The sequence below is a fragment of the Macaca mulatta genome, chromosome 6, assembly GCF_049350105.2.
Source record: "Macaca mulatta isolate MMU2019108-1 chromosome 6, T2T-MMU8v2.0, whole genome shotgun sequence".
NCBI lineage: Eukaryota > Metazoa > Chordata > Mammalia > Primates > Cercopithecidae > Macaca > Macaca mulatta.
Window position 1 is genome coordinate 135,521,449 of NC_133411.1, and position 24,087 is coordinate 135,545,535.

Genomic DNA, 24,087 nt, shown 5'->3' on the forward strand with positions numbered 1-24,087 from the left:
TCCTCAAGTTACTTTCTCCTTCCTTTGTTCTCCTCTACCTTTGCCTCTTTTAAAAAGTTCTAAGTTGCTAGCCAATCGGGACCAATACAAAATGTGAGGTTCCATTCCAGCCAATGGAAACCAGACATAGCAGTAGAGTGGACGCGTCAGGTTATAAATGACCCTGTCTCCTTTGTCCAGTGTACTCTCGTGCCAAAACTACTGGCAAGTGTACCCTTTCTACAGGAAGTAAAAATGGCCTTACTAAATAAATTTATGTTCAAGTACTATTTCTTTACAGTATGAAAAAACAAACATTTCAAACATAAATATTCTACGTGATTCAATTATACCCATTTAGAGAGAAAATGACTTCCTTTCATAAATTTTTTTTTAGATGGAGTCTCGCTCTGTCACCCAGGCTGGAGTGCAGTGACGCGATCTTGGCTCACTGCAAGCTACACCTCCCAGGTTCAAGTCATTCTCCTGCCTCAGCCTCTCGAGTAGCTGGGACTACAGGCGCCCGCCACCACGCCCGGCTAATTTTTTGTATTTTTAGTGGAGACGGGGTTTCACTGTGTTAGCCAGGATGGTCTCATCTCCTGACCTTGTGATCCGCCTGCCTCGGCCTCCCAAAGTGCTCATATTTTCATAAATTTTGGTATTTAAATTTAAGACTTCCCTAATATTCAACTGCTAGTAACTGTACCCTTTTCTTTTACTTAGACATTCAAATAAACATGACCACTGCCTCCATGGAAAAGGTTGAGGGGAAAACAAAAACTCAACTTTCAGATTTCACCTCCATATTTGAGAGAATTACAATCCTCATTAGAAAGCCAACACTTACCAAACCTCTCCTGCACCATCAGGGCCACCTGTTTTCCCACCTGAGTGCTCCCAGTGAAGGACAGCAGGTTCACTCGTTCATCTTTGGCCATTGCTGTGCTGCAAGGGAACAGACATGGTCGGTCACCCAAGCAGAGAAACCCAGCAATGACAACTTCTAATGGTACCCAGCACTGAAGTGCCCTTGGAAAAGCAGTCCCTCGAAGCTACAAGAAAGTCTGTCCCAGGGGAGCAAGGGAACGTCTTCAGGAGAAGGAAAAAAGTTTTTCACAAGTAGAACCATATGGCAGAAGAGGCTAACCTGCTGTGAATAGAAATCACCAAGAGGAAGTTGTTAGGGAAGAAAGTCTTTCCTATACTGAGTGAGTGACTGGACAATATGATCTTAGCATTTCCTTGCTGAGCATTCCAGTTTTACAGACTTTTAACTGCTGTGTAATTCCTTTAAGGATTAAAACTTGGCCAGGACTAGCCTAGGCAACACGATGAAACCCCGTCTCTACACAAAATACTAAAATTGGCCAGGTGTGCAGGCATGCGCCTGTAGTCCCAGCTACTTGGGAGGCTGAGGTGGGAGGATCACTTGAACCTGGGAGGCGGAGGTTGCAGTGAGCTGAGATCGAGCCACTGCACTCCAGCCTAGGTGACAGAGTGAGACCCTGTCTCAAAAAAATAAAAATAAAAGAATTAAAACTTAAAAGCCTGTAGGGAAATATCCTAAAGCAGGGGTCCCCAAGCCCCAGGATGCCGACCACTACCAGTCTGTGGCCTATTAGGAACCAGCAGGAGGTAGGCAGCAGGCAACCCAGCGAGCATTACTGCCTGAGCGCCACCTCCTGTCAGATCAGCGGCAGCATTAGATTTTCATAGGAGTGTGAACCCTATTGTGAACTGTGCATGCAAGGGATCTAGATTGCATGCTCCTTATAAGAATCTAACTAATGCCTTATGATCTGAGATGGAACAATTTCATCCTAAAACCATCCCCCTGCCGTGGTCCACGGAAAAATTGTCTTCCACTAAACCAGCCCCAGTCCCTGGTGCCAGAAAGGTTGGGGACCGCTATCCTAAAGTATTCCTCACGGAAGTTGACTTACAAAGGCTATGCTAGGATTTCCAGTTGCTTCTAAGGAATGCAAATCAGACATTACTGATTTGAACCTCTCTGTTCCTAGTTCAGTGCTACAAAAGGTCCAGTGTTAGCCAAGCGGGGCAGCCATAGCATCAGTCTAATGTAGGGCTGTACGGCTTGGCTCAGTTACCTAGGTCAGTCTTCCGAGGTTCAACCTAGCAAGCATGAGCACTAATACTCAAAGTGGCTGCTGCTTAACATGCTCTTGCATATACCACCATAATTATCTGAGCTATTGCAAGGCCAACACAAGCACTAGATACCCAGAATGCAAGAAGTCAAAGGCCGACTCATGTTTTAAATGACACTTAGATAATATTTCACTCTGCATTGTACATGTGGGAGTTGTATTTTGTAAAATTTTCTCATTAATATGAAAAACAGAGTAACTTATTGCTCCTTTTTGAGATTGCCCAGTAAGTACAACGGTATATTAAAAGTGTGGGAAGGCGAGGAAACTAACACTTTAGCCACACCAGTATGGGTTGTAAGACTTGACTCCTGGAAAACTCACCTAATCAAAGTCTAAGCTGATAAGAACCTCAGCTTTTATCCCAGTTCAGCACGATTATAGTCCACGTCATCTTAGTATCATGCCAAGTAAAAGCAGCAAGACACAAAAGGCCACATATTATATAACTACATTTATACAAAATGTCTCAAATAGGCAAATCCATAGAGAGAAAATTCTTTAGTGGCTGTCAGGGCATGAGAGCAGGGGGAATGGGAAGAGACTGCCAACGGGTATGGGATTACTTTCTGGGCTCATCAAAATGTTCTGGAAAAAGATAGTGGTGATAGTTGTACAATAGCCTGAATATTTTTAAAACCACTATATTGTACACTTTAAAAGAGAGGATTTTATGGTATACAAATTGTGAATTATATGGCAATTTAAAAAGAAAAAAAAAATTTTACTAAAAAGAGGCTGTGTTCCCAGGGTTTCCTTTTTCGGTCAGCTGAGAAACTCAGACAATAGGCTAGGTTCTTGGCAGGCAGTGAGACCCCAGACTACAATTTCATAGCTTTCTTTGTAAGTAAACACCTTGACAAACCAAGTGTCAGGAAGTCACAGGCTGCCCCCCATTACAGCAGTTTGTTATTTCAGGATATAAACACCTTAGAAACAGTACCTCTGGGCAATTAAAAAGACGATTCTTATTCATCCTCCAATAGAGGTTAGGCATTAATACAATAAGAACCCAACAAACTCCATAATAATAATGATTTCAAAAACCATTCTCAACTCCTTAGTTAAAAGTGAGTTCATTATTCTAGTAACGATGATTCTAGTTGGTGAACCTGGGGTCCTTCAACAGAGGATGCTCTCAGTCTAATAACCTACCCAATATCTGCTCCACCACAAGTCAAGGAACAAATCGCACCAGGCAGCTTGTTGTCCTCCAGAACCTTGGCTATTATCCTAGAAAGGAAAAAGCAATTATTGAGGCAATAATTTAATTTCTGAAGTCATTTTTTTAAAAACAAGGAATAAATTGCAACCACTTGACTCTCCTTTTTTCAACTTTCTCTCCCATCCCTCAAATATACTACTCTCTTGCTTTTTCAGCCCACTTTTCAATTTCTAAGTCACTGTTCCTAAATGGCCTTCTAACATTAAGAACACTCTTATACCAGACTCTGCCCTCAAACATTCAGACCTGGATTTCTCCTCACATATTGAAAATGCCATTTTCAAAAAACTATTAGCAGAATTTTTTTTTTTTTTTTTGTCCTAAAAGAATCTTGAGGCCAGGTGTGGTGGCTCATGCCTGTAATCCCAGCACTTTGGGAGGCCGAGGCTGGTGGATCACTTGAGGTCAGGAGTTCAAGACCAGCCTGGCCAACATGGTGAAACCCCATCTCTACTAAAAATATAAAAATTAGCCAGGAGTGATGGTGGAAGCCTGTAATCCCACCAACTCAGGAGGCTGAGGCAGGAGAATCGCTTGAACCTGAAAGGCAGAGGTTGCAGCGAGCTGAGATTGTGCCACTGCACTCCAGCCTGGGAGACAGAGCAAGACTCTATCTCAAAAAAAAAAAAGAATCTTGAGAAGAAGAAAAGAACATAGAACATAAATAGAAGACACAAAGCATTGTTTAAGTAGCTCAAATTGTCATTGTTTTCAAGAATTTTCTACCAAACTATGAGGACACATCTGGTTCAAGACAGCAGACTGATCACTGGGCCATTTATTTATTTATTTAATTTATTTATTTTGGTCTTACACAAATCTATTAAAATGTGATTACAAAGGAAAATAAAAAGGAATAAGACCTAGAACGATGAAGGAAATTAGAGGTGGTCCCCACCAGCAAATAAGAGATTTAAACACACCTCTGCAAAGCAGAGTTAGAGAAGTTGTAAAGCACAAATTGGGGAAGAGGACGGGATCCTCAAAACCTAAAGTAAATGCCACAGACACAAAAGAAGGAGCTGGGGCCACCCTGCAGAACCCTGAAAGAGCTTGGGGCTAGTTCCCACCAAACCATGTCAGTCAGAAAATATCAGCGCCCTGCAGGCTACAGAATTGTGGACAAGCAGAGGTTTTTCTCTTGTTAAAATGAGAAATACATTTAAATGCTACTTAAATCTGATTTTGAGTTATTAAAAAAAAAAAATGGCTAAAATAATTCTGGTTTCTCTGAAAAAGGATTCCATTCATTTTGCGTTTCCAGAGGACCAATAGAGCAAAGGTTATCTTTATCAATCATCTCAACTTACTGGCTACTTTCCAATTTGTTTAAACTTCAAAAAGACCCAAATCCCATACTCACTTTCATAGAAAAGGTACCATTATCACACCTAAGTTCCCCTAAAATACGCTTTATAGCTGTTTTCTTTCTTCCTTCCAATCCAGGATCCAATCAAGGATCATGAACTCCAGCTCTCATGTCCAAGACCAGGTTTCAGGATGTACAATTCTTTCCAGGGATTTCGGGTGTCTATATTGTCTGCACAAGTAGACTGTACTCTCTTTAAGGGCAAGGCTTTTGTTTTGTGCCTATGGGTAAAGGTTAACAAACCCCTACCCCTAAGATGAGACTCTAACTTTAAGTTGAACTCTAGCTCTGTTCTCCGTGTGACCTGGAAAGTGTCAGAGTGTCGTCAGTGTTTCTTAGACAACCCGGCTTACGGTAAACATGACCCCTGCCTGGTCACTTCCATCTGAACTGGGATAACTATCTATGAGCTATTAATGGGAATGCCATGCTTTTTGGCCTTTCCTGAGTGCAGTGACACTTGTAACTGCATGTCCCTGTGGCCCCTGAAAGCTACGATTGTTACAAGAGATTTTTGTTTCTGTGGGGCATTAGGCTTTAAGCCAGGGTAAACCCCACACCTCTCCAATGTGGCTCTCACTTCCTTGTACCTACGTGACTATGACAAGAACACTGATTGAAGAGGAATACCTGATGCCACCCTCCTGACAAGCTATGCTCCCGCACTCTATCCTTCTGAATACACAGAAGAATCATATGTGGCCTGTGGTCATCTAAGGAATCTGAAAATTTAGTTGAACTTAAGAAGACCTCCTTGTGGCACTGCATCACCCTTAGTTAATTCCAGCAAAATTTAGCATCATCTGACTTACTATCTTCCATTACAAAAGCAAATCACATTTTCAATGCTTTGAAAACTATCAACCCGCACATAAACTCTCACACGAACATTTCAAATTCTTCAACTCTTTAAAACAAAAAAAAAGCTTAAAGCAAAACCGGTATCAAATGGACAAAATTTTAACCAACTACTTCGTAACAATTGTTAGTTCACTACTTCCACATTAATTATTCTGCTGGTTTTTTGTTTGTTTGTTTTATTTTTAGGCCACGGGCAGGGGTTCATGCCTGTAATCCCAGCACTTTGGGAGGCCGAGGCAGGCAGATGACTTGAGGCCAGGAGTTCAAGACCAGCCTGGACAACATGGTGAAACCCCATGTCTACTAAAAATATGAAAATTAGCTAGCCGGGCACGGTGGCTCACGCCTGTAATCCCAGCACTTTGGGAGGCTGAGGCGGGCAGATCACGAGGTCAGGAGATTGAGACCATCCTGGTCAACATGGTAAAACCCCATCTCTACTAAAATACAAAAAATTAGCCAGGCGTGGTAGCACATGCCTGTAGCCCCAACCACTCAGGAGGCTGAGGCAGGGGAACCGCTTGAACCCAGGAAGCGGAGGTTTCAGTGGGCCGAGAGATCACGCCACTGCACTCCAGCCTGGCGACAGAGCAAGACTCTGTCTCAAAAAAAAAAAAAAAGAAAAAATGAGCCAATCATGGTGGCATGCACCTGTAATCCCAGCTACCTGGGAGGCTGAGGCAGGAGAATCGCTTGAACCTTGGAGGCAGAGGTTGGAGTCAGCCAAGATTGTGCCACTGAACTCCAGCCTGGGCGACAGAGCGAGACTCTCTCTTAAAAAAAAAAATTAGCCTGGCATGGTGACCCACACCTGTAATCCCAGCTACTCGGGAGGCTGAAGCATGAGAATCTCTTGAACCCAGGAAGCAGAAACTACAGTGAGCTGAGATGGCCCCACTGCACTCCAGCCCGGGCAACAAAGACTCTGTCTCAAAAAAAAATAAAAAATAAAAATTAAAACAATTACCCTTGCTCTTTTCCAGCCCACCACTTTCCAATTCCTAAGCCACTATTCTAAATAATTGTCTAGGCTGGGCGCAGTGGCTCATGCCTGTAATCCCAGCACTTTGGGAAGCTGAGGCAGGTGGATCACGAGGTCAGGAGATCGAGACCATCCTGGTCAACATGGTGAAACCCCATCTCTACTAAAAATATAAAAATTAGCTGGGCGTGGTGGCACATGCCTGTAATCCCAGCTACTTGGGAGGCTGAGGCAGAAGAATCACTTGAACCAGGGAGTAGGAGGTTGCCGTGAGCTGAGATTGTGCCAGTGAGCTCCAGCCTGGGTGACAAAGTGAGACTCCATCTCAAAAATAATAATAATAATAATAATCTTCTAATATGAAGAACCCTCTTGCCCACAGACTCCACCCCAATTTCTCTACTAATAATTCTGAAATCAGAATGCAGACCAGGCAAGCAATGGAACATCAAAGGTACATCCTAATCCTACATGGGAAGGCACCCTAACTCTATACATCCTCCAAATTCCAGAATGATACATCAGTCACATTGCTTTTATGACTTAATCAGAGCTCCCAAGTTCTCAAATACAAGTAAACACTAATAATTGTTTAACCAAAAGATGCAATACATTTCAGTGTTAGATGAATCAGCAGATTAGTATAATAATCAATTTTGTTAACACTCTATTAAGCAAAAGCAATGTAAGTATTAACTGTATAGAAATCTATTCTCAAAACCATTAACTTGTTGAATAGTGAGAAAATATAGCTCCTAAATTGCAAAAATTTCCTTTCCACTGAAGATGCTTTTATTTTCCAAGTGACAAAATAATGTCTGCAAGTGTTCAATCAATATGTCAATATCTGGCATGTTTCCAAAGAGTTAAATTAAATGACATGGCACTGAAAGCACTCTGTATATAAAAATAATATTACAAGCAAAGGAGAAAGAGGTTATCCAAATTCCATGCTATGTGACTCTTTGATATCAGATTAAAAAGTCATGGCTATTAATCACCCTTTCAATATCATTCCATACCCAGGAAAAAGAAAGCCACACGTACTTACTTTGTGACAGCCACACTAATGAGGGAAGTGGTTGGAGCTCCTTTCCTTAAGAAGGTTAAAACAAAAAAAGAAAAAGAAAAACTTATTGACAGAAACCATAAATACCTTTTATTATCAAACAGACGCAAAAGTGTGAGAAAACGCTCTGTCCAATCAGACAACTGACAAATGAGTCTAGTAACTGAAATAGAAATCTGTCCTTTAGCTGGGTGTCTTTGAGACCTAAGGAACAACAAAACTTTCATGAACACAAAAATGGCACCGAGCAATTCTGAATCAGCTTGCTGCACTAATCGCAGGAATCATTACATTAACCTCAGCCAATTATGGGAAATGAGTGAAGCAGAAATCTACCAACGTGCTGCATTAACTAAACTTTCCTTGGAAAACTCAGAGAGCCGAGGAAAACTACACAATGAGCCTTTTTGGATTAGAATGTTGGAAAACATGAGTTTGCTTCACCACATGGTGCAAATTATTAGTCCTCCCAAATATGTCCTATTTTATAGTTTTTGAATAGATTCAACTGAGTACCACACATTTAAACTAAATTAATAACTAGTGGAACAGACGTAAGCAAAATGAGCCAAAAACAATTGTCCTGATTTTTCTCATTTAATTTCTTCCACTGAACACAAAAGCAAAAAACAAGTAACTGTTTGCCATCTGTAATATACAGACATTTTTACTATCAAATATTTTGTAAGTTGAAAAATTTAAGACCTAAATGAGAACACTGACCAAGTGCCTCAGAATTACTTGGGAGTTTACTATCAAAGTTTTACTAGCCAGGTGCAATGGCTCACACCTGTAATCCCAACACTTTGGGAGGCTGAGGCAGGTGGGTCACCTAAGGTCAGGAGTTCAAAACTAGCCTGGCCAACATGGTGAAACCCCATCTCTACTAAAAATACAAAAAATTAGCTGGGTGTGGTGGCACATGCCTGTAATCCCAGCTACTTGGAAGGCTGAGGCAGGAGAATTGCTTGAACCTGGGAGGCGGAGGTTGCAGTGAGCTGAGTTCACACCATTGCACTCTAGCCTGGGCAACAGGGGTGAAACTCCATCTCAAAAAAAGATAAAATAAAGTGTTATTGATGAAGCCAGGTGTAGCGACACACACTTATAATCCCAGTTACTCAAGAGGCTGAGGCAGTAGTATCTAGAAATGCTATTTTTATCACTCACTACTAGAGAGGAAAGTGAGCAGGTCTTACCAGAGGCAGACATTTCCACAGATCATGGCAATGGCATTGTTCCAGCCATACACTGCCACAGGGAAATTGAATGCCGTGATGATTCCAACCAGGCCTACAGGATTCCACTGCTCAATCAGCGCATGGCCAGGTCCTGAGAACAGGAAAAGGGAGCAACATGCTGAAGCAAGTTAATTTAATGCCCATCAAGTTAATAAGAACAAATGTATAGCAGACCGGAGAAGATTTCAGGTGCCTTATAGTGGGATATTGCTACACAGCCGTGGGATATTGGTACATTAACTAATGTACAACAAAAGTGGTTATTACTATACTACCTTGTAAATCATAATGATATTCATTATGCCTCTGATCTTCATAGGACTCTGCATAGATCAGAGCAGTATCAGTGCACCTGGGAGACAAGGACACTTTCTAGAGATGATGGCTGCCCTAGGTGGTATGAACACAAAGGGCAGAACATGACCAGGGCACAGGGACTTAGGCCCACGTTCTTTGTTTTGTTTGGTTTTGAGTCAGTCTCACTCTGTCACTCAGGCTGGAGTGAAGCGGCGCAATCTCAGCTCACTGCAACCTGCACCTCCCAAGTTCCAGAAATTCTCGAGCCCCAGACTCCTGAGTAGCTGGGATTACAGGCACACACCACCATGCCCAGCTAATTGTTGTATTTTTAGTAGAGAAGGAGTTTCACCATGTTGCCCAGGCTGGTCTCAAACTCCTGACCTCAAGTGACCTGTCCACCTTGGCCTCCCAAAGTGCTGGGATTACAGGAGTGAGCCACCACACCTGGCCTCCCATATTCTTTATGTTACCTGATGAATCCCTGGGCCAACATCTCTGAATTCGAGACAAGATGGCTCATTTATTGGTGGAAGATGGGACGGGGGAGTTCTAATAATTATATATATGTTGAATAAATGAATTATGCAGGCCAGGCGTGGTGGCTCACGCCTGTAATCCCAGCACTTGGGGAGGCAGAGGCGGGCGGATCACGAGGTCAGGAGTTCGAGACCAGCCTGACCAACATGGTAAAACCCGGTCTCTACTAAAAATACAAAAATTAGCCGGGTGTGGTGGCACGTGCCTGTAATCCCAGCTACTCAGGAGGCTGAGGCAGGAGAATCGCTTGAACCCGGGAGGCAGAGGTTGCAGTGAGCTGAGATCCTCCAATTGCACTCCAGCCTGGACAACAGAGGGAGACTCCATCTCAATAAATAAATAAATAATAAATAAATAAATAAAATGAATTATGCATATCTTTACATTCACTATAAGAAAACTAAAAATACAAATAAGCTTAACAGTGGCTCATGCCTGTAATCTCCAGCACTTTGGGATGCTGGGACAGGAGAATCACTTGAGCTCAGTTTGAAACTTGGATGAACATGGCAAGACCCCTGTCTCCACAAAAAAAAATTAAAAATTAGTTAGGTATGATTGGTATATGCCTGTAGTCCCAGCTACTTGGGAGGCTGAGGTGGGAGAACTGCTTAAGCCCAGGAGGTTGAGGCTGAAGTGACCTGTGATTGCACCACTGCACTCCAGCTTGGACAACAGAGTAAGACGCTATCTCCAAAAAAAAAAAAAAGAAAGAAAAGAAAAAGAAAATACAAACAAAAATATTGTATTTTAAATACAAACTTTAAAGTCACCCATTATCCCTCAAGGTGTTTATTTTAATTAAAGGCAGCTGGAACAGTATAGAACCATACCACAGGAATACAAGGGTTCACAACTCCTGGTTAAAACCACAGATCAACTGGAAAGGCGGCTGTCCCAGCCATCAGTCTTTCTGGCCACACTCATACTGCTAGCTAGGATGGGGGACCATACCAGATGCAGCACCTCACTCCTGGGCCCTCCTTAATCTAGGCACCTTAATCCCTAGAGATGAAGTGCTGGCACAGCCTCTGCCTGGTAGGGCTCTCCTCCTCTCCTGCCCTCCCATCTCTGCCCTGATGTCACCCCCTTGCTTATAACCCTCTGGAGTTTGGATACCTACTGTAGCTATTCTCAGAATAAAGTCCAGTCTCCTTGTCAGAAAACGTCCCTTCCCAAGGTTCTCTTTCCAGTCCACCTGCCCTACCACTGTACCCTGCAGCTGTGCTGAAGCAATGCAATCCCCCCAAATAAGCCAGACTCACCCAGCTTTCACACAGGCGTCTTCCTTCTTTAAAACAACTTCCAGCACTCCACTCCTCCTCTTTGTCCCATTTGGGACCTTACCTTGGCTGACCTTCTCTTGGAGGCCTTCCCCGACTGCACTCACGAGGCTGGGTTAGGGGCTCCCAGCTACGTGCCCACCATCCTACCGTCTACTCCCTCATATTACTTACCATGATGGAGTATGCTGGATATAATTACCTGTTTATTTATCTCCCACTGTAAGGTAAAATTTATAAGCTTATAAATCCCTTGAGGACAGGGACTATGCCTTATAGATTGAGTATCACCTAGTAGATTATCCGGCACCTGATAGATGCTCCGTAAGTATTTATTGAATTAATAAAGCCAAAGTTACCCCAAAGCTTCTACATAGATGAGTAAACTACTTAAAAAAAAAAAAAAAAAGTGTAGGCTAGGTGTAGTGGCTCATGCCTATAATCCCAACACTTTGGGTGGCCAAGGCAGGAGGATTATTCGAGCCAAGGAGTTCTAGACCAGCCTAGGCAACATAGTGTGACCTCGTCTCAACAAGAAAAATTTAAAAATTAGCTGGGCTTGGTGGCGTGTGCCTGTAATCCCAGCTACTCAGGAGGCTGAGGTGGAAAGATTGCTTGAGTCCAGGAGGTCCAGGCTGCAAGGGGTCATAATCACACCACTGCACTCCAGCCTGGGTGACAGAGATCCTATCTCAAATAAACAAACAAAAATGTACAAGCAACTGAGAAATGTTTTAATTGTGAGGCAGGCATCATAGTAGGTATAAATCAAAGGAGTTACCTGCTTGCACATGTACATGTCCCCAAATTGGAGGTTTATTAACCTTTTTTTGAAACGGAGTTTTCCTCCTGTTGCCCAGGTTGGAGAGCAATGGCGTGATTTTGGCTCACTACAACCTCCACCTCCCAGGTTCAAGCGATTCTCCTGCCTCAGTCTCTCAAGTAGCTGGGATTACAGGTATGTGCCACCACGCCCAGCTTATCTGTATTTTTATTAGAGATGGGGTTTCTCCATGTTGGTCAGGCTGGTCTTGAACTCCCGACCTTAAGAGATCCACCCACTTCTGCCTCCCAAAGTGCTGGGATTACAGGCGTGAGTCACCGCATTGTTATTAACTTTTTTTAGCTGGAAAAAAACTCCTGAAAGTGTTCAATGACATAAAATTAATATTGGATAATGGGAATCATTGCTAGATATCTAATTAAGGACATTAACTGTATATTAAAAAGACTCCCCCAACTCTTTCTACAAGAAGGGAATTTACTTAATATCTAGAGAAAAAGAGAAAAATATGATTTTTTAAAAAATGTTTATTTCCTGATTATAAATGTAACCTAATAACCATCATGGAAATTTAGAAAATATAGAAAAATAGAAGAAAATCCACTACTAATAATTCTGCCACAGAGATAACCACTGCTACCACTTTAGCATACATTTCTATCCCAGCATTGCCAATACAGACACAGTCACCTGTTTTGCTCCATCCACATTGCAAACATCACAAATCGCATATACTCTTAACCGCGTTTTTTTTGTTTTTGTTTTTTTTTTTTGAGATGGAGTTTCGCTCTTGTTGCCCAGGCTGGAGTGCAATGGCACGATCTTGGCTCACGGTAACCTCCACCTCCCGGGTTCAAGTGATTCTCCTGCCTCAGCCTCCATAGTAGCCAGGATTACAGGCATGCGCCACCATACCTGGCTAATTTTGTATTTTTAGTAGAGACAGGGTTTCTCCGTGTTGGCCAGGATGGTCTCTAACTCCTGACCTCAGGTGATCTGCCCGCCTCGGCCTCCCAAAGTGCTGGGATTACAGGTGTGAGCCACCATGTCCAGTTTTTTTTTTCTTACTCTTGCTGTCATCTTATTATCTTCATTGTTAAAACCTCAGAGTATAAGATTGGTTCTTACAGAACAGCTTGTAATAGCAAAACACTGAAAACAACCCTACATATACATCATTTGGGAGCTGACTAAATAAATTATGGTCTCTTTATATCAGAATAGACAGCAGCAGACACAGATGAAGGAAGCCCCTTAATAGACTAACATGAAAACAATTTCCAGCCTGACACAGTGGTTCACACCTATAATCCTCACACTTTGGGAGGCTGAGACAGGCCGATCACCTGAACCCTGGAGTTCGAGACCAGCCTGGGCAACATTGCCAAATCTCACCTCTACAAAAAAAAAAAAAAAAAAAAAAGTCAGGTATGGTGGCGTGCACCTATAGTCCCAGCCACTCAGGAGGCTGAGGTGGGAGGATGGCCTGATCCCGGGGTTGTTAAGGCTGCAATGAACTGTGATCGTGCCACTACATTCTGGCCTGGGCAAGACAGTAAAATCTTGTCTCAAAAAAAGAAAACAAAATAACAATTTCCAAGATATATTATTGAATATAAAAGTATAAAACAGAATGTATAGTTTGCGGGCGGGCACAGTGGCTCACGCCTGTAATCCCAGCACTTTGGGAGGCCGAGTCATGTGGATCATGAGGTAAGGAGTTCAAGACCAGCCTGGTCAAGACGGTGAAACCCCACCTCTACCAAAAATATAAAAATTAGCTGGGTGTGGTGGTGCATGCCTGTAATCCCAGCTACTCGGGAGGCTGAGGCAGAAAATCGCTTGAACCCGGGAAGCGGAGGTTGCAGTGAGCCGAGATCATGCCACTGCACTCCAGCCTGGGCGACAGAGCGAGAGTCAGTCTCAAAAAAAAAAAAAAAAAAAACAAGAATGCATAGTTTGCTATATATTTGGCTGTACAAGCTCTAAAAAAGATACACAAGGGCCTAGCAGGGTGTGGCTTACGCCTATAATCCCAACTACTGGAGAGGCTGAAGGGCAGGATCACTTGAGGCCAGAAGTTTGAGACCAGCCTGAAGAACACAGCAAGATCCTACAAATATAAAAAGGACACACAAGAAATTGAAAGCATTCACTACTTCCATGGGGTACTATGGCTTAGCCACAGGGGTAGGAGGGAAACTTTTCATCCTTTACCCTTTTATTGCTTTCTAATTTTCTGATATGAATCTATCACCTCTTCAAAAAAAATTAACATTAGTATAATTTAAAAACAAGTAAATAAAACCTTCCTGTAAACGTGTGGGTCAGGGGAAGACAACCTTCACAAACATTATTTTTAGTACATGCTAATAGTCTACTAAAATTGGCTTAGATTTTTTCCCCTTATGATTTGACATTTAGGTCATTTCTAATGTTTTTAATTGATGCCACAATGAACTTCTTTACACATAACTTCTGTCTCATTTCAGATTATTTACTTAGATTCTTAAAACTGGGCTCTTTAAAGTTACAGCTCTTTGGGCTTATTTCCAAATCATTTTACAGATGAGTTAAAAGTGTCTAACCATGCACTTGCCAACATTAAGTTTTATCTTTAAAACAAAAAGGTTCTTGATCTAACATTTTCATATTTTAATTTACATTTCTTTGAAAGATTGAGGATATTTTCACCTATTTATGTCACTTTAAATTTCTCTTATGGCCGGGCGCGGTGGCTCACGCCTGTAATCCCAGCATTTTGGGAGGTTGAGGCGGGCGGATCATGAGGTCAGGAGATCGAGACCATCCTGGCTAACATGGTGAAACCCTGTCTCTACTAAAAATACAAAAACATTAGCCGGGCGTGGTGGCGGGTGCCTGTGGTCCCAGCTACTCGGGAGGCTCAGGCAGGAGAATGGCGTGGACCTGGGAGGCGGAGCTTGCAGTGAGCCGAGATGGCGCCACTGCACTCCAGCCTGGGCGACAGAGCAAGACTCCGTCTCAAAAAAAAAAAAAAAAAAGAAATTTCTCTTTTGCACAGTCCATAGCCAGAGTACTTTTTTTTTTTTTTTTTCTTTTTTTGGAGCTCTGTATATCAGAGTACAAAACTCAGCTTAACTAATTTCATTGCTTACTTTCAGAAGGCAAGATAGGTCCTCCAATCATCCGTGATAAACCAACAGCATAGTCACAGATATCCACATACTCCTGAACTTCACCCACACCTTCCACTAAGATTTTCCCCATCTCCAAAGACACCTAGAAATATAAAACGACAAGCAGAATTTTTCCAACAGAATTCACATTATAAACATTAAATTAAAGAAAGGGGGAAGCAAAACATATTTTGTAAATGTAATAAACTGAAGAAAGTCTGTTTTATTTCCCAAAGAAATTTCAAACACAAGAATTGCCTTCACTTTTTCCTGTCTACCTTGTTAATCTTTCCTCTAAGGAAAGAATTTTTAAAATACATTAAGTACAACTGGGCACAGTGGCTCATGCCTGTAATCCCAGCACTTTGGGGGGCCAAGGCAGGCGGATCACCTGAGGTCCAGAGTTCAAGACCAGCCTGGCCAACATGGTGAAACCGCATCTCTACTAAAAACACAAAAATTAGCCATACGTGGCGGCGCACACCTGTAATCCCAGCTACTCGGGAGGCTGAGGCAGGAGAATCGCTTGAACCCGAGATGGGGAGGTTGCAGTGAGCCAAGATCCTGCCATTGCACTCTAGCCTGGGTGACTCCATCTGGAAAGAGCAAGACTCCATCTCGAAAATAAATAAATTATTAAATAATAAATAAATAAAATATAATATAAACTACTTTTCTTAAAAACTCATCTACCCAAGTGTGGTGGCCCACGCCTATAATCCCAGCACTTCGAGAGTCTGAGGCAGGTGGGATCACCTGAGGTTAAGAGTTCAAGACCAGCCTGGCCAACATGGTGAAACTCCATCTCTACTTAAAAAACACAAAAAATTGCTGGGCACGGTGGCTCACGCCTGTAACCCCAGCACTTTGGGAGGCTGAGGCGGGCAAATCACGAGGTCAGGAGATCGAGACCATCCTGGCTAACATGGTGAAACCCCGTCTCTACTAAAAATACAAAAAAATTAGCCGGGCGTGGTGGTGGGCACCTGTAGTCCCAGCTACTCAGGAGGCTGAGGCAGGAGAATGGTGTGAACCTGGGAGGCAAAGCTTGCAGTGAGCCGAGATCGCACCCCTGCACTCCAGCCTGGGCGACAGAGCGAGACTCAGTCTCAAAAAAAAAAAAAATACAAAAACGTAGTCAGCCGTGTTATAACAAGCCTGTAATCCCAGCTACTCAGGAGGCTCAGGCAGGGAAATTGCTAGAACACGGGAGGCGGAGGCTGCAGTGAGTCAAGACTGTACCACTGCTCTCCAGCCTGGGTGACAGCGAGACTCCATCTCAAAATAAATTTTAAAAAACCTCACAATCGGCGGGGCGTGGTGGCTCTCACCTGTAATCCCAGCACTTTGGGAGGCTGAGGCAGGAGGATCACAAGGTCAGGAGATCGAGACCACGGTGAAACCCCGTCTCTACTAAAAATACAAAAAATTAGCCGGGCGCGGTGGCAGGCACCTGTAGTCCCAGCTACTCAGGAGGCTGAGGCAGGAGAATGGCGTGAACCCGGGAGGCGGAGCTTGCAGTGAGCCGAGATCGCGCCACTGCACTCCAGCCAGGGGGACAGAGCGAGACTCCGTCTCAAAAAAAACCTCACAATCTTATATATAGAAAAGCATGACAGCCTTATTCTCCACTCAAAGAATTGTGTATATACTACAAAAATACTTTACCAAGCTTCCTAGTACTTGGATCTTCTCCCGCAAGGCATCGCCAATCTGTCTTACAATTTCTCCTCGTTTTGGAGCAGGAATCTAAGAAAATAATGCAATTTTTGTGTCTGATTCAAAGCATAAATTCATGTCTGTAACACAGTATTGGATGTGTGCTGTAAAAGAACAAAGTACAATCATATCAAAGACTTTTGATCATGTCAAGACTGTGATATGACCAGACACTAAAGCTAAAATAAGAAGCAAGGCATTCCTGGAGCAAATACCTAGTGGAAGGCATAGAGGAGAAGAAAAGGCAACAAATAACTACAAATTGCCATCAGGGTTATAAAGACAAAGGAAATAAAAAGGAAGCTGAGGAAGAGAAAAACAGCAAGATTGGAGGGGAAATGGGTAAGTAACTTTACCTAAAAGGTTGGCAGGAGGCCCGGTGCAGTGGCTCACACCTGTAATCCCAACACTTTGGAAGGCAGAGGTGGCAGATCACGAGGTCAGGAGTTCGAGACCAGCCAGGCCAACATGGTGAAACCCCATCTCTACTACAAACACAAAAATTATCTGGGCATGGTAGTGTGCGCCTGTCATCCCAGCTACTCGGGAGGCCGAGATGGGAGAATTGCTTGAACCTTGGAGGCAGAGGTTGCAGTGAGCCGAGATCGTGCCACTGTCCTCCAGCCTTGGCAATAGAGTGAGACTCCATCTCCAAAAAAAAAAAAAAAAAAAAAAAAGCGTTGCCAGGAAAAATCTCAAAGGAGGTAATATTGAAGCTGAAACCTGAAGAATGGGAAAAGTAAGTCATAGGAATATTCTTCCCAGGGATAAGAAAAAAACATGTAAGAGGGATCCATGGAAAATAAAAGCGGCTGATTGGGAAAGCCAGTATGTCTAAAGCCAGAAGCTTGTAAGGTGTTAGAATCTTACTCCAGGTGCAATGTGAAGTCTTGAATGGCTTTTAAGGTGCAGAATAAGAGGATTTGCTTTAATTTTAATATGCTATCAGACAAGTAGAGGATATGTTGAAGGGGAAAAGAGTAGAAGCAGGGAGATCAGTTAAGACTATATTATAGGCCAGGCGCGGTGTCACACGCCTGTAATCCCAGCTTTGGGAGGCCAAGGTGGGTGGATCATCTGAGGTCAGTATATCAAGACCAGCCTGACCAACATGGTGAAACCTCGTCTCACTAAAAATACAAAAAATTAGCCAGATGTGGTGGTGGGCACCTGTAATCCCAGCTACTTGGGAGGCTGAGGCAGGAGAATCATTGGAACCCAGGAGGCGGAGGCTGCAGTGAACCAAGATCATGATCATGCCACTGCACTCCAGCCTGGGCAACAAGAGCAAGACTCTGTCTCAAAAAATAAAAATAAAAAAAGACTACAGAGACTTAGTCTTAAGATTGCAGTGGTAGCCGGGCACGGTGGCTCATGCCTATAAACCCAGCACTTCGGGAGGCCGAGGCAGGCGGATCACAAGGTCAGGAGATGGAAACCATTCTGGCTAACATGGTGAAACCCTATCTGTACTGAAAATGCAAAAAATTAGCTGGGCATGGTGGCGGGCACCTGTAGTCCCAGCTACTCGGGAGGCTGAGGCAGGAGAATGGTGTGAACCTGGGAGGCGGAGCTTGTAGTGAGCCGAGATCACACCACTGCACTCCAGCCTGGGCGACAGAGCGAGACTCCATTTCAAAAAAAAAAAAAAGGATTGCAGTGGTAACAAGGGGAACAACAAGTGGATTCAGGGTCTATTTTGGGAGTAGAATTGAAAGGACACACAGATGCAGGAAATGAAGAGCATAAAAGAACTCAGGATGACTTCCAGGTTTCTAGCTTCAATAGCTAGGTAGATGGAAGTATAATTACTGGGATGAAGAAGACTTGAAGGGAAACATCAGGTTTTGGGGGTAAAGAGCACAGCTTATGTCATAAAGTTTGAGATGTGATTCATGAATGAGACACAATTTTTCCAACTGTGACCATTACTCCCTCTCTCCCATCAAGTTCTTCCCAATTCTGCCTCTTCTTCAAAGTACAGCTAAGGCTGGACGTGGTGGCTCACATCTGCAATCCCAGCACTTTGAGAGGCCAAGGCAGGTGGATCACTTGGGGTCAGGAGTTCAAGATGAGCCTGGCCAACATGGTGAAACCCCATCTTTACTAAAAATGCAAAAATTAGCCGGGTATGGTGGCAGGTGCCTGTAATCCCAGCTACTCGGGAGGCTGAAACAGGAGAATCACTTGAACCCAGGAGGGGGAGTTGCAGGGAGCTGAGAGCCCACCATTACACTCCAGCCTGGATGACAAGAGTGAAATTCCATCTCAAATAAAAAAATAAAAAAATAAAAGTACAGGTAAAAGGAACACTCCCCTCCATGAAACCTTCCCCCAGGCAGAGGCCAATCACACCCTCCCCCTAACTCCCACTGCGCCTAATCACAGTACTGCTCACACTTGCCTCACAGAGCTTGACTGTGAGCTCAAGGCTTTTTCCTTGCTCTCTCTTCTCCCCAAGTGTATTATCATGTCTTAGCACAGCTTTTCTGGATGGTCACTTTGCAATCTATTAACATTTAAAACATTCCTATCCTTTGTTTTATTTATTTATTTTTTTTTTTTTGAGACGGGGTCTCACTCTGTTGCACCCAGGTTTGAGCGCAGTGGCACAATCTCGGCTCACTGCAACCTCCGCCTCTTGGGTTCAAGTGATTCTCCTGCCTCAGCCTCCCAAGTAGCTGGGATTACAGGCGCCTGCCACCACACCCGGCTAATTTTTTGTATTTTTAGCAGAGACGGGGTTTCACCATTGTTGGTCAGGCTGGTCTCGAACTCCTGATCTCAGGTAATCCGCCCGCCTCGGTCTCCCAAAGTGCTGGGATTACAGGCATGACATTCCTACCCTTTAACTAAGCAGTTCGGCTTATGGAAACTGAGCTTATACATAAGTATGCAAAAGTATAGGTACAATGATATTCATTGCAGTGCTGTTTCTAGTAAAGAAAAAAATAAAACCATCCAACTGTCCATCAGCACATGATTGGTTAATTATGGAACAGTGATAAAATAAGGTCGATTTTTATGGGAAAACATTGAAAAGCTATGATAGGATAATAGAAAACAAGAAAACACTTATGGTAACTAAACTTTTGCTTAAATTTGGAGGAACATATACCAAGCTGTTCACAATGGTTTTTTCTGGTGAGTGAAATTATAACAGATTTTCATCCACAATTTGTATGTTTGCAATGTCTGTCATTTTCACAATATATGCACACTTTTGGAAACAGGAAACAAAACCTGTAGCATTAAATCAATCAGCACACAACCTATACATTTCCTAGCACATGGTGTGGGTTTAATGATGTTTCAATTGAATTTAGTAAGCACATTTATACGTTTAGTTAAGTTGGTTAATTTCAACTCAGAATGGCCAGTATACATGGCCTTTTACCTCCCATTCTGGACACATTTTATTCAGTCAGTCTTTCAACAATAATCATTGCACATGTTCTATGTGCCAGATACTGTGCTAATCCCTGGATACTCTACTGCAAATGAGGCAGTTACAATTCTTGCTCTCTATAGAGTTGACAGTCCATGGGGATGATAAAGGCAAGAAACAGGTAAGTACAATCTAATGTGGCAAATGCCACGAAAGGGGAGCTGGATTTCACAACTGGAGCAATCCGAAGTAGGCTTTTTACAAGTTTAGAGTTTAGGGCTAAGACCTAAAACATGCCAGATGTTGTGAAGAGGCAGGCAAAGTAGAGGAAAAGCATGGGGATAGAGAGGTACAGAGCATATGCAAAGGCTAAAAAGCAAGAGAAAGTGGTTTTGGAAAATTATGGCTGGGGATGGTGGTTCACACCTCTATTCCCAGCACTTTGGGAGGCCGAGGCAGGTGGATCATTTGAAATCAGGAGTTCAAGACCAGCTTGGCCAACATGGTGAGCCCCTGTAAACACAAAAATTAGCCACATATGGTGCCCATAATCCCAGGTTCTCAGGAGGCTGAGGCAGGAGAATCACTTGAACCCAGGAGGCAGAGGTTGCAGTGTGCCGAGATCACACCACTGCACTCCAGCCTGGGTGACAGAGTAAGACTCCACTCTTTCTCACCAGAGATGAGAGGGAAAATGAGGACACATGGGGATGCAGAGGGCAGAAACGGGCCCCATTCTGTGCTGAAACTGGCTCATGGAAGAAAGCAGCAAGTATATTCCTTAGAAAGAAATCAATTTCTATAAACTACCTTTCCATATGTTTCACTTTGTTTCCATTTCCCTTAAAGAAAAATGTTCCCTTTGAAAACTTCTAGAATTGGCCAGATGCAGTGGCTCATGCCTGTAATCCTAGCACTTTGGGAGTCCAAGGCGGGTGGATCACTTGAGGTCAGGAGTTCGAAACCAGCCTGGCCAACATGGTGAAACCCCATCTCTACTAAAAATATTTTTAAAATTGGTGGCGGGCGCCTGTAATCCCAGCTACTTGGGAGGCTGAGGTAGGAGAATCGCTTGAACAGGGGAGGCAGGGGTTGCAGTGAGCCAAGACGGCGCCATTGCACTCCAGCCTGGGCAACAAGAGCAAAACTCTGTCTGAAAAAAAAAAAAAAAGAAAAGAAAAGAAAAAGAAAAATTCTAGAATTAACTCAAATGAACTACATGAAACAGTGGTTTGTGCTAACACAGTCAAGGCCAGCCAAACGGACGAGGGCCAAGCAGAGAAGCCTCACGTGAGGGAGGATCGAGACAGGAAAGCTTCTGTGACCAGAAGGGGGGTCAAGCTTTGGTCTGTTCTTACTGAGCCTCTCTAAGTCCCTGACCTATTGGCAGGCGCCCCAGAGCACAGTCAGGAAAAACTCTGCCTCTTTGCTAAACTTTGAACTCAATTGCTTAACTCAAAATCAAACAAGTAGGATCCCCAACGGACTCTACTATTACCCAGTAAAGCAACCTGTTCCCACTTAGCACCCCCATTCTATTTATTGGGAGGTCTAAAAAGCACCAGAAGTATGAGAAAGGATATTAGGTGCAGAGGCTGGCATGGTGAGCAAGACCTGACTGCCAGATAAGATCCTGAATGTGAAAATAGCAACCAAAAAAAGTACAGCCCGATATTTAAGAAAGATCATAATGTCAGCTGGCACTCCCTAGGGCAAAGATAGATTTAAAAACCAGTTCATTCCAGGTGCGGTGGCTCATGCCTGCAATCCCAGCACTTTGCGAGGCAGAGGCGGGCAGATCACTTGAGGTCAGGAGTTCAAGACCATCCTGGCCAACATGGTGAAACCCTGTTCTCTACTAAAAAACACACAAAAAAAATTTTTTTGCAATGGCTCATGCCTGTAGTTCTGGCTACTCAGGAAGATGAAGCAGGAGAATTGCTTGAGTCTAAGAGGTAGAGGTTGCAGTAAGCCAAGATCATGCCACTGCACTCCAGCCTGGGCAACAGAGCAAGACTCAGTCTCAAAAAAAAAAAAGAAAAAAAAAAAACAGTTCAGGAAAAGACAAGATCCTGAATTCATATAAACTCTTTTTTTCTTTTTCAAATGTGTTTGTATTTACCCTGGATAAATAGACACATACAATAGACGCTTCTAGTCAGAAGACAACATGTTAAGTTGTACTAGCATTCAAAACAGTATATGCAAAGAGTGAACCCTCATGTAAATTGTGTACTTTAGTTAATAATAACACATCAACAATCGCTCATCAGTTGTAACAAAATATGACATACTAATGCAAAACTTTAATAATAGGGGAAATGGCCAGGCCTGGTGGCTCATGCCTGTAATCCCAGCACTTTGGGAGGTTGAGGTGGGCAAACTGCTTGAGCCCAGGAGTTTGAGACCAGCCTAGGCAACAGAGCAAAACCTCATCTCTACAAAAAATACAAAAATTAGCCAGGTGTGGAGGAACATGCCTGTAATCCTAGTTACTAAGGAGGCTGAGGTAGGAGGATTGCTTGAGCCCAGGTCGAAGCTACAGTGAGCCGCAAGCTGTGAACATGCCACTGTACACTAGCCTGGGTGACAGAGTGAGACTCTGTCTTAAAAAAAAAAAAAAAGGAAACTTGGGAAGAGGAATGAGGGAGGAATGGAAATTCTGTACTTTCTACTTGTTTTTCTGTAAACTTAAAACGGCTCTAAAAAATAAAAGTCTATTAATTTTTTTTTTCTTTGAGAGGGAGTTTTGCTCTTGTTGCCCAGGCTGGAGTGCAATGGCTCGATCTCAGCTCACGGTAACCTCCACCTCCCAGGTTCAAGTGATTCTCCTGCCTCAGCCTCCTGAGTAGCTGGGATTACAGGCGCACACCACCACGCCTGGCTAATTTTGTATTTTTTAGTGTAGACAGGGTTTCTCCATGTTGGTCAGGCTGGTCTCGAACTCCCAACCTCAGGTGATCCACCCACCTTGGCCTTCCAAAGTGTTGGGATTACAAGCGTGAGCTACCGTGCCTGGTCTATTTTTTTTTTAAGTATAAATGTATAGGAAGGCCGGGTGCAGTGGCTCACGCCTGTAATCCAAACACTTTGGAAGGCCAAGGCAGGTGGATCACGAGGTCAGGAGTTCGAGACCAACCTGGCCAGCATGGTGAAACCGTCTCTACTAAAAATACAAAAATTAGCCAGGCCTGCCACCCACTCTGGAAAGTGAGGAGCGCCTCTGCCCAGCCGCCGCCCCATCTGGGATGTGAGGAGTGCCACTGCCGGGCCATCCCAGGGTCTGGAAAGTGAGGAGCACCTCTGCCCAGCTGCCCAACTGTCTGGGAAGTAAGGTGCCCCTCTGCCCGGCTGCCCACCATCTGGCAAGTGAGGAGCACCTCTGCCCGGCCGCCGCCCCATCTGGGAAGTGAGGAGCGCCTCTGCCAGGCTTCCCACCGTCTGGCCAAGTGAAGAGCACCTCTGCCCCGCCGCCCCACCATCTGGGAAGTGAGGAGCGCCTCTGCCCGGCTTCCCACCGTCTGGCCAAGTGAGGAGCACCTCTGCCCCGCCGCCCCACCATCTGGGAAGTGAGGAGCGCCTCTGCCCGGCTTCCCACCGTCTGGCCAAGTGAGGAGCACCTCTGCCCCGCCGCCCCACCATCTGGGAAGTGTGGAGCGCCTCTGCCCCACTGCCCACCCTCTGGCAAGTGAGGAGCGCCTCTGCCCGGCCGCCCCATCTGGGAAGTAAGGAGCACCTCTGTCTGGCTTCTGCCCTGTCTGGAAAGTGAGGAGTGCCTCTGTCCAGCGGCTGTGCAACCGTCCAAGTGTGAAGTGACAGCCTTGTGTGTGATCTTTTCTGTCTTCCCCAAGTTTGCATTTTCGACATTAAAGCTTACTTTTTAATTAAAAGTTTTAAGTTGGAGAACATATTTAAGAAAAAAATTAGCCAGGCCTGGTGGTGCACATCTGTAGTCTCAGCTACTTGGGAGACTGAGGCAGGAAATTACTTGAACCTGGAAGGCAGAGGTTGCAGTAAGCGG

At 43.9% G+C, this 24,087-nt stretch overlaps 1 protein-coding gene across 10 annotated transcripts in view; it reads right to left on the minus strand.

Annotated features, from left to right (window-relative positions):
* ALDH7A1 (aldehyde dehydrogenase 7 family member A1) overlaps window positions 1-24,087 on the minus strand; it is a 53,727-nt gene that overhangs the window by 25,227 nt on the left and 4,413 nt on the right. For 7 of the 10 annotated variants that reach the window (XM_078005136.1, XM_028849698.2, XM_078005130.1 and 4 more), the window contains 6 exons: window positions 16,628-16,708; window positions 14,939-15,062; window positions 8,856-8,988; window positions 7,639-7,683; window positions 3,306-3,383; window positions 830-927 (listed from right to left, as the gene is read on the minus strand). In XM_078005136.1, the coding sequence (XP_077861262.1) occupies window positions 830-927; window positions 3,306-3,383; window positions 7,639-7,683; window positions 8,856-8,988; window positions 14,939-15,062; window positions 16,628-16,708 (559 nt within the window). The remainder of the gene's footprint in view (window positions 1-829; window positions 928-3,305; window positions 3,384-7,638; window positions 7,684-8,855; window positions 8,989-14,938; window positions 15,063-16,627; window positions 16,709-24,087) is intronic. The other 3 variants (XM_078005138.1, XM_078005133.1, XM_078005131.1) reach the window with 1 other exon arrangement.